This window comes from Sardina pilchardus, chromosome 12, assembly GCF_963854185.1.
Source record: "Sardina pilchardus chromosome 12, fSarPil1.1, whole genome shotgun sequence".
In the NCBI taxonomy this organism is placed as follows: Eukaryota; Metazoa; Chordata; class Actinopteri; order Clupeiformes; family Clupeidae; genus Sardina; species Sardina pilchardus.
In genome coordinates this window covers 23,366,980-23,376,979 of record NC_085005.1, presented here as the reverse complement: position 1 = coordinate 23,376,979, position 10,000 = coordinate 23,366,980, and the positions used below count along the sequence as shown (strand labels likewise).

At 45.4% G+C, this 10,000-nt stretch overlaps 2 protein-coding genes across 2 annotated transcripts in view; both read left to right on the top strand.

Moving 5' to 3' along the window:
• The window catches only part of LOC134097405 (metabotropic glutamate receptor 1-like), a 32,058-nt gene extending 25,796 nt beyond the window's left edge, over nt 1-6,262 (top strand). Inside the window, exons 8-10 of the mRNA XM_062550283.1 lie at nt 1,429-1,658; nt 2,064-2,809; nt 5,590-6,262. Of these exons, the coding sequence (XP_062406267.1) occupies nt 1,429-1,658; nt 2,064-2,809; nt 5,590-6,262 (1,649 nt within the window). The remainder of the gene's footprint in view (nt 1-1,428; nt 1,659-2,063; nt 2,810-5,589) is intronic.
• A 1,427-nt stretch (nt 6,263-7,689) lies between these two features.
• Nucleotides 7,690-10,000, top strand: part of rab32a (RAB32a, member RAS oncogene family) — a 21,821-nt gene continuing 19,510 nt past the window's right edge. The window contains exon 1 of the mRNA XM_062550649.1: nt 7,690-8,281. Within this exon, the coding sequence (XP_062406633.1) occupies nt 8,068-8,281 (214 nt within the window). The 5' untranslated portion in view covers nt 7,690-8,067. The remainder of the gene's footprint in view (nt 8,282-10,000) is intronic.

Sequence of the window (10,000 nt, the reverse complement as noted above, 5' to 3'; positions counted from 1 at the left end):
CGTCTCGTCTCGTCTCCTCTCTCCTCTCACCTTTTTCTCCTGTCGTCTCATATCGTCTCCTCTCTCCTTTTTCTCCTGTCGTCTCGTCTCGTCTCCTCTCTCCTCTCACCAATTTCTCCTGTCGTCTCGTCTTGTCTCCTCTCTCCTGTCGTCTCGTCTCCTCTCTCCTCTTACCTTTTTTCTCCTGTCGTCTCATATCGTCTCCTCTCTCCTGTCGTCTCGTCTCCTCTCTCCTCTTACCTTTTTCTCCAGTCGTCTCGTCTCGTCTCTCTCTCCTGTCGTCTCGTCTCGTCTCCTCTCTCCAGTCGTCTCGTATCGTCTCCTCTCTCCTCTTCCCTTTTTCTCTTTCCCATGACCTGTCTCCATCTCTAAAGTGCCTCACACATACACATACTGTAGGACAACGGCACTGTTGCACTCTGAAACCCATTACACGACTGTTACTGTTAAGTGAAACTATTTATTCCTTTCGGATTCCAGAGTGGCAACATCCCAGGACACCCCCCACTCAGGCTGGTAACCACTAGTATACTTATACTAGTAGTATAGCAGTATTATTGTCAGAAGTTTTGAGTGAGAAAATGGAGGATAGATGAAGGTAAAGGATACACCCACAGCTGTGGTTATACCCGTGGCTCTCGTTCCCTGGCCTTATCAACCACACTCTCCCTCGCGCCATGTTGCTTAATTATATTTTAATGGCTCACAGTGCAAGAATGGCTTGAGTTGACGCTCAGCCAGCCTTCTTCTACAGTGCGGTCAGAGTTCAATAATGTTGAACTTTGACCGTGGCCTGTGATAGATAGATAGATACAGTAGATAGTCTTTGTTGTCCTATAAGGATATGCTTTTTCACACATAGCATCTACTATCTGATAGTGACTACTGTTTTGCTCTGCACCCACCAGCGGCAATCGCAATTCACAACACTTCCAGTCTGAAGGCCACTACACCACTCAACATCCCATAATCTCCATTTCTCTATCTCCACTTCTCCTCTCTCTCTCTTCCTCTATCCATCCTCTACACTGCTCATCTCTGTCATATCCTCCCTCAACCTTCTTTCTCTCTACTTTTCTTGCTCCCTCTATCTTTCTCAAGTTGAAATTCAAATTTAAAGTTGCTTGCATGAAAGCATGATTGTGTTCATTCAAGTGCTGTTTGAGTACAGTGTTGCCAAACCCAGTGCTAACAAACACTGAGTCACATGACAAGACCATCAAAAAGAGGGGGGGATATAAAACTCATTGTGGAGTTGGACGTCTTGAATAAAGAACTTTTCTCTCTCTCTCTCTCTCATCTCTCTTTCTCTCCCTCTCTCATCGCTCTCTGTCTCTTTCTTTCTCTTTCATCTCTCTCTTTCTCTCCCTCTCTCTCATCTGTCTCTCTCCCTCTCTCTCTCTCTCTCTCTCCCTCTCTCTGCCTTAGTCTGTGAGCCGCTGCCTCTGATGTACCTGGAGTGGAGTGCGGTGGAGTCCATCGTGGCCGTGGTGTTCTCGTGCCTGGGGATCATGGTGACGCTCTTCGTCACCTTCATCTTCGTCCAGTACCGCGACACGCCCGTGGTCAAGTCGTCCAGCCGCGAGCTCTGCTACATCATCCTGATCGGCATCCTCCTGGGCTACATCTGCCCCTTCACACTCATCGCCCGGCCCACGGTGTGTATGTGTGTGTGTGTATGTTTGTGTGTGTGGTGTGGGGTATGTGCATGTGTGTGTGTGTGGTGTACAGTATGTGTGCCATGTCTATGCATGAGTACATGTATGTGTGTATGTGAGAGTGTGGTGTAAGTTTACTGTGTGTGTGTGTGCGTGTGTGTGTGTGTACTGTATGTGCATGTTTATGTATATGTGAGAGTGTGGTGTATGTTTATGCATGTGTGTGTGTGTGTGTGTGTGTGTGTATGCATGTGTGTATGTATGCTGTGTGTGTGTGTGTGTGTGTGTGTGTGTGTGTGTATGTATATGTCTGTCTTACGCCCCTCACACACACACACACACACAAAGTTGCCCTGTGTATCATCATAACCCCTCCCCCTCCTCTCCCTCCCTCCGTCCCTCCAGGTGGCCTCGTGCTACCTGCAGCGCCTCCTGGTGGGCCTCTCGTCGGCCATGTGCTACTCGGCGCTGGTCACCAAGACCAACCGCATCGCCCGCATCCTGGCCGGCAGCAAGAAGAAGATCTGCACGCGCAAGCCGCGCTTCATGAGCGCCTGGGCGCAGGTGGTCATCGCCTCCTTCCTCATCAGCCTCCAGCTCACCCTGGAGGTGGCGCTGATCATCATGGAGCCACCGATGCCCGTCAAGTCCTACCCGTCCATCAGCGAGGTCTTCCTCATCTGCAACACCTCCACCGTCAGCATGGTGGCGCCGCTGGGCTACAACGGCCTGCTCATCCTCAGCTGCACCTACTACGCCTTCAAGACGCGCAACGTGCCGGCCAACTTCAACGAGGCCAAGTACATCGCCTTCACCATGTACACCACCTGCATCATCTGGCTGGCCTTCGTGCCCATCTACTTCGGCTCCAACTACAAGATCATCACCACCTCCTTCTCCGTCAGCCTGAGCGTCACCGTGGCGCTGGGCTGCATGTTCACGCCCAAGATGTACATCATCGTGGTCAAGCCCGAGCGCAACGTGCGCAGCGCCTTCACCACCTCGGACGTCGTCCGGATGCACGTGGGCGACGGCAAGACGGCCGTCCGCCGCAACAACAGCATCCTCAACATCTTCCGCCGCAAGAAGACCAACAACAACTCGTCCACCGCCCCGCCGGCCACCTCGCCGGCCAATCCCGGGAGTAGAAAGTGAGTGACAGGCAGTCGCCTTAACCAATGGTTGACGGGGAGGGATGACTCTAGACGTTGTATGAGATATTGGTTATGCAGACAGTAAATGAAATGCTTCTAAAGGTCAGCTTATGTTTTTCTTGTTGTTTTCAAAATGCATTTCATCCCCTCAAGGACACCCATACTCACATGAAAATGGAAGAATATGCATTAATATCTTCCCATTACTGTAAAAGAGTGCTACTTCTCACAATTGCCCTTATCTAGGAAATAGGGTTAGAAGACTGCATGTGTGTTGAAGAGGCATTGAGAGGTGTGCATACATACGTTCATGCATATATGCATTTGTGTGTGTGTGTGTGTGTGTGTGTGTGTGTATCTGTGCGAGTGTGTATTTGTGTGAGTGTTTTTGAGTATACATTAGTGTTGTGAGTGTGTGAGCATGTTTGAGTGCTTAAGGGGTCAATGTGTATGGATGTATGTGTGTGTGTGTGTGTGTGTGTGTGTGTGTGTGCACGCACACGTGTATTTGAGCGTTTAAAGAGTGTGTGTGTGTGTGTGTGTGTGTGTGTGTGTGTGTGTGTGTCTTTGAGTGTTTAAGAAGTGAGTAAGTGTGTATGTATTTGAATGTGTGTGTGTGTGTGTGTGTGTGTGTGTGTGTGTGTGTGTGTGTGTCTATATGTGTTGAAGTCTCATTTCTGACCATCACTCTGCCATGTTTCTCTTTCCCTGCTGCCAAATGGAGTGTGTCTGGAGTTGTGTGTTCAGAGAAGAAGACTGCTCCCTCTCTTCTCTCGTTCTCGTTCTCTCTCTCTCTCTCTCTCTCTCTTCTCATTCTTCCTCTTTCATCTTCTTTGTTTCCTCTCTTACATCGCTTCTTCTCGGTTTCCTTCATGTGTTTTCCCTCTTCGTAACCCAATCACGATAAAGCCAAAGCATGTATTCTCTGGGGCTTATTTGGACTGTCTCTGGAGATGCCTGACATATTTCAGCGGATTTCATTTCATTTGAGTGTGCTGTGTGCCGTGTGGACTAACTGATCTGAGTGGCAGGGTAGGGAGAGAGACATGATGTTTGAACACTTCATAAGGCTTCCTAAGCTGTACATAGGAAAAGTGCATGAGAATGTGTGCAGAGCCTTGACCATGATGATCATACTAATAACACTGATGTTGACACTAATTATGCAACAAGCACTACCGTATTCACAACAAGCATTACCGTATTTATTTGAATGGTGGGTGCTCATTGTTGACAGGGTTTACTGTCCTTTTTAATGATTTAGAGACTTTATTAAATCATTATGCCTATAAGCATGGCTATAAACATTATTCAAACAGTCACGTCACTAGCCAAACATAACACACAGTAAATGCATTAATTTACCTGTAATTCATAAACAAGGAGGACTTTCCATTTTCAAAGCACTAATGACACTTTACTGAGGGTTCATTCAATAACCAATGAGAACTAACCAATGCTACTTTTAATTTAAGTCAACAGCTATTGGAAATCAATCAATATAAACCAAACACAACTAGAACTACTAACTATCCTCCTGCATCCAGACGGTGATGCGGATCACTCCCAAAATGTAATCGTTTCTTAAAAATGTAATCGAAATTCATCCATAACTTTTTGAGTTATCTTGCATATATGTACCAACAGACAGACAAACAAACAAACAAACAAACCAACAAACCCTGATGAAAACATAACCTCCTTGGCAGAGGTAATAATGTGTTTTACTTTTCACCTGATTGGATAACTAATCTTAGGTTGTGTCTAGCTAAATTATGAATGTTAAATCACTAACATTACAGTATCAGGATCTGATTAAATAGCCACTGCTGGTGCCTTGAAAAAGGAGGTTAGAGTCAGCTAATTAAAATCTCAATTTGGCTCACATTTTTTTTCTGCAATACTCAGGTATGCTTTCATTTATCTTTCTACTCTGCCCTTTAGGAGGGAATTGTCATTATCAAATAAGGCCATCTTGATAATATTTCCAGGACTTGAGAAAGTCAATTCTAAAGCTTTTTTTGTCTGTGTCTGTGCAAATTTGCTGTTTGACGTCTATTCGTGAGCAACCAGCGGTTTGTTAAATATTTAAGTGAACATAGTAGATTGTTAGACAATAAAAGGCTGAGCTTGCTAGACCAAGCCTGCCAGACTAACACACACAGACACACACATGCACACAATAATGAACGGCCACAGACAAATACACACACACACACACACAAACAATATGTAAAATTAACACAATTGGCTGCGACCGACTGCCCTTTACATAAATAACCTCTAACATATCCTTCTACTTAATGTATGCTGAGAGGTGCACCCCAAATGTGTTGCCTGTTAAAGCAGCCTTGTTGAACATCCTGGTTTTCTCCTAAAGATGCCCTCTGGCTCTCACTCTCGCACAGTTGCGTTAAATGGAGTTCTGTTTAGTTCACCTCTGTGCTATTTAATTCAATTTAAATTAAAATTGAACACGGTTTTGTGAAATTCATCGATGCGGCTAAAAAATGAAGTCTTTTGTTGTTGCCCTTAAGAAATTAAATCAATTAAGAAATGTTATTGATTACTAATACTCATGTAATCATTTAGTCATCGACACAGTCGGCCTGTTGCATGAGCCCCTCTCTGCCTGTGACTAATCATTAATAACCCTAATTGGACTAATGACGATTGTGGTTGGTGATGATGTTGATGATGCTTGTTTGTTTGTTTGTTTGTTTGTTTGTTTGCTTCCTTTGTCGGAGAGTAACCTGGGGTCTCTGTCTCATTCGTAGTTCTAATGGAAAGTCTATGTGCTGGTCTGACTCAGGTGGCAGACCACAGACGACACCTCAGCAGACGCCCCAGCCCCCCCGCCAGTCTGTGTGTGCGACGAGACCAGCGCCCCCCCCAAGCCAGACAGCAATCATCCGACCCCTAACTAGCTCCCAAACGCCCCCGCGCACCCCCGCTTCCCACCCCCAGCAAGAACACAAGACCTCGCAGGAGGACCAGGGGATGACGCCATCACACCCTCATCACACGGTTGGTATAGCCCCGGAGGAAGGAGGGACACTCTCTGATTTGTCCGTTAAGACGGAGGAGCGTACCAACGACGGGCAGCAGGGGGGATCGCTGGACACGCTGAGTACTAATGTTCCAACGGATCACTTGTTGGTGGCCACCTCTGATGAACCGTTGCTGACCGATCAGCTGCCTCTGTTCTTGGACGAAGGCGGGGTCTTGGATGGTGGCGGGGCATTCGACCTCATGGAGGACTTCCTCTCTGAAGAGGAAGAGGCGGAGTCCCAGAGCAAGATGACTCTGTTGACCCCGCCGTCTCCCTTCAGAGACATCTCGAGGCCCGGGTCTCCCGCCTCCCGCGGAAACGACCTCAGTTCCTCCGACGTCCTGCTCCCTGGCACTATCACTCAGATTAACAGTAGGCACAGCTCCTCGACACTTTGAGTCTCCCAAGCATTTGCAGAGCGATTATAAACCCATTAACACACACACACACACACACACACACACACACACACACAGGTGGGCACATACACACACATGCAAAGATACACATTACAGATACACTTGGAATTCATCTACTTGCCTGAATAATTTATCTTGAGATATCCTTTTGGTGGCTTGCCAAGTCTAGTCCCTGTAATGACCTGAGGGATTAATCACAATGGATCCGGATGACACACCATGTTGGAAATAAAGACTTGACAAACTCCACACTTGAGGAAGAACGTGGAAGAGACAGTAGATGTAATGATATGATGGAATTCTGTCTTAACTTCTACAGCTGTGGATAAAGACTGTCTTCACCTTTGAAGGTTAAGGGTCAAAGGTCACCCTTCCCCCTCCTTTTTTTTCTCTGCTTGGGCTGGCTGCCTTACACCTTACTGCAAGACACAAACACCCAGTTTATACTGATGACAAACATACACACACACACATGCAGACACACACACACTCACACACAAACAGGGATCAATGTACACTCACAATTCTTCTGTTGCACACCCTGTACCCATACACTTCTCATTGGTCGTATTTCAGTGAATGGGACTTGATTGTACTGTTAAATCATTAGTCTATGTTCCGCAGTTTGATCAGGACTCATTGGTTGAACTACACAGAAGTTTCAAAGAACTGTCTTTTGTTACGTTCCAGTGTGATATTCTCTGTCCATTCTGTTTGTTCAGAGAAAAGCATTTTTGGACGTTTGTATACCGTTCAGCCTTGCGCCTTTTCCGCACCGATGGTCAGTTTGTACCATAAATGTTTGTACAATATGATTAGAATGTTACATATTTATACATTTGAAATGTGTCTTTCAAAATATTGTGAACGTTTTTTCTTTTGCTTTTGATGCTGAGTAGAGTTGCGGAAACCAATTAAGCTGTGCTTTCTTTCAAAAATGTTTATGAATTTAAATGGGCTAGTTGCTTCTAGTGGTAAGATGGTGCGTCAACAGTAAAACAAGCTTTGATTGATTCTGTAATTTTAAAAATCTGTACTAGTTCACGGAATTAGGAGTTATAGAAGTACTAGGACGCAACCTTTCGGGTTAACTAAGAAACATTCGTGTAATAAGCTATTATAGTTATACTATGAAAATGTTTATGTTACTGTCTTTTAGTGGGGTTAAAATATTCAGTACACGTGAGGTAATTAAAGTAATCATTTCATTGTCATTTTGGACAGGGATTTGTTTTGACAAAACAATCTGATGCTGTAAAATAAAACTTTTATAGTTAATCATTTGCTTTTGGTAATGTTTATTTTAGGCCAGTCCATTCGCAAACAGAGAGTTCCCTTGGCGTAAAGTACGTGTTTGAAGTAATCAGGAAACTGTCATAAAATGCAAACTTATCTCGAGGGTAGCATAACGTTCTGTAAGCCTGAAACGCCTCATGAGCTCAGCATGTTGTGTCTCGTGAGGGAGTAGTGTACTCGCCTACGGCAGATTACCGCCCGCTGGACGGACGGCTCCCCTAGGCGCCCAACCACGGAGCAGACAAGGGGAAAAAAATATGAACTAAAAAAGTTTATCCGAGATTCGACTCTTCCGGTCCTGTGACTTATCAGGTGGTTGCTGGGTAGGAGGAGAGGAGTGAGGCACTGCGCTTTCTATTCCCTTACCACCCACCCGACGGGCCGCTGACTATATCGCATAAGGTTCTAAACTGAAAAAGAGGAAGTAGCGGAACTTGAAAGTTTGTGAAACATTTCCCTTTCAACTGTCACCGGAATTGTTGTGTGCCATGGCCGGGGGTTCAGTTACGGAATGTAAAGAGTATTTATTTAAAGTGTTGGTCATAGGCGAACTGGGGGTGGGGAAGACCAGCATCATCAAGCGGTACGTTCACCAACTTTTCTCCCAACACTACCGGGCAACCATCGGCGTGGATTTCGCACTAAAAGTAATTAATTGGGACAGTAAAACGCTGGTCAGACTGCAGCTATGGGACATAGCAGGTAAGACGTCTCACCTGACTGAAACTATTTAACCTATCTCCAAGTCAAACGTCACCTGTCTGGCAACATGCAGCGGGTATTTCCCTGTGTGGGAGAGCGTGTGTGCGTGCGTGATTGTAAACCCTGAAGTTTTCTTATGTATTACCCTTACGTGATTGTGCAGTTTTGGATTGACTCTCCACAGAGTTGCAAACCGCTGAGAGAGTTATGTGCAGAATTCTATTCTCCAAATGTCACAAGGTTTTCTGTTCTCCATAACTACGCTTGACATTTATTATTGTTTTGTGTTGTTGGTAAAGACCCAAAGACAACTATATAATAGTTTTGTTTGTTTAGAGTATATGCATGTTTTTCACTAAAATATCTACTTATATCCCCTGCCGAGAAGACAACCGAGCCTCTGAGTGTTTTGGTGTGGTGTGGTGATCACGTTAGCGAGGATAATTAACAACGAAATGTAGGTCATGTTATCAGGCACAGCGCCCAGTGAGAAAGCGATGGGAGGGATTGAAGAGCGAGAGCCGAAGAAAAGAAAGACAAAGAAAAGTAGCCTACTAGAGAAGGAAGAAGACATGTAGGCTATGATAGTCAGGGAAGTAGTATTGAGTCACAGTTAATCGCTTTCGCAGGTTTATGCCAAGTCTCCGGCAGCTCGCACTCTCTCGCGCCTCACATCGGATGTATAGCACGAGCGTAGGCTACTGTACAACCAACAGGTGCGCTAAACTAAACCAATCGGCGCGCTCTGATCTTACGTTCTCGCTTATTACGTAGTAGGTAACAAGACGGGCAAGACAAGTTAGTCAGAAAAAAACATGACCACGTCCACTATTTAAGGAAATCTTAAACTTTTATTGGACCACGATGAGAGATTATTGACGTGTGTGTGTGTGTGTGTGTGTGTGTGTGTGTGTGTGTGTGTGTGTGTGTGTGTGTGTGTGTGTGTGTGTGTGTGTGTTGTGATAGAGAGTGTGTGTCTGAGTGAGTGAGAGAGAGAGGGTGACAGAGTGCAGGAGCGTGTGTGTCTGATTTCATAACTGTGACTCTTCGGAACAGAATGTCACTCACTGAATGGGGGTGGGGCATCAGCCGGGAACAAAAACTGCACAGTCACATTTCATCTTAGGTAAACCATAATTCAGCACTTTCTAAAGGCCAGTCACATGTAGGGCATCCCTGCAACTACCCACCCCCTACCTCTACCCACCACTCCATACCCCACCCCCCTTTCACACTTACACACATTCAGATGTTTCACAAGTTTCTGTGACTTGCCGCAGACTAGGTAAACATTAACTCTCTCCAGCTTCCTCACATGATCATTAAGGACTAGGGTTGGGCGATGTCCCCTTAATTGGCATTTGACGACATGTACATCATCGTTTGGGGTGGGGGGGTAATAAACACTAATTAATTAGCCCACGGCCTACCATAGTTCTCTATGTAGCCTACATCTGTTATAGGCTATGGCCTGATGAAAGTGGACTGCGATAGATAGGCTACCGTTGAATGCAATGTTCTGATCCAGTGAAATCCGCATAAAAGATGGACAGACAGCCAAACTTAATTCTTGCATGTGCACCAGAATTTCCTAGTTGTAACAATAATAATAATTCATGAGGATTATTTTCTGCTAAAACATTTTCAAGTTCACTGTAGGCTATAGTGTGAGGCATGTAAAAAAAGTAAATGGCACACATTCAGATGTCACAAGCAGGA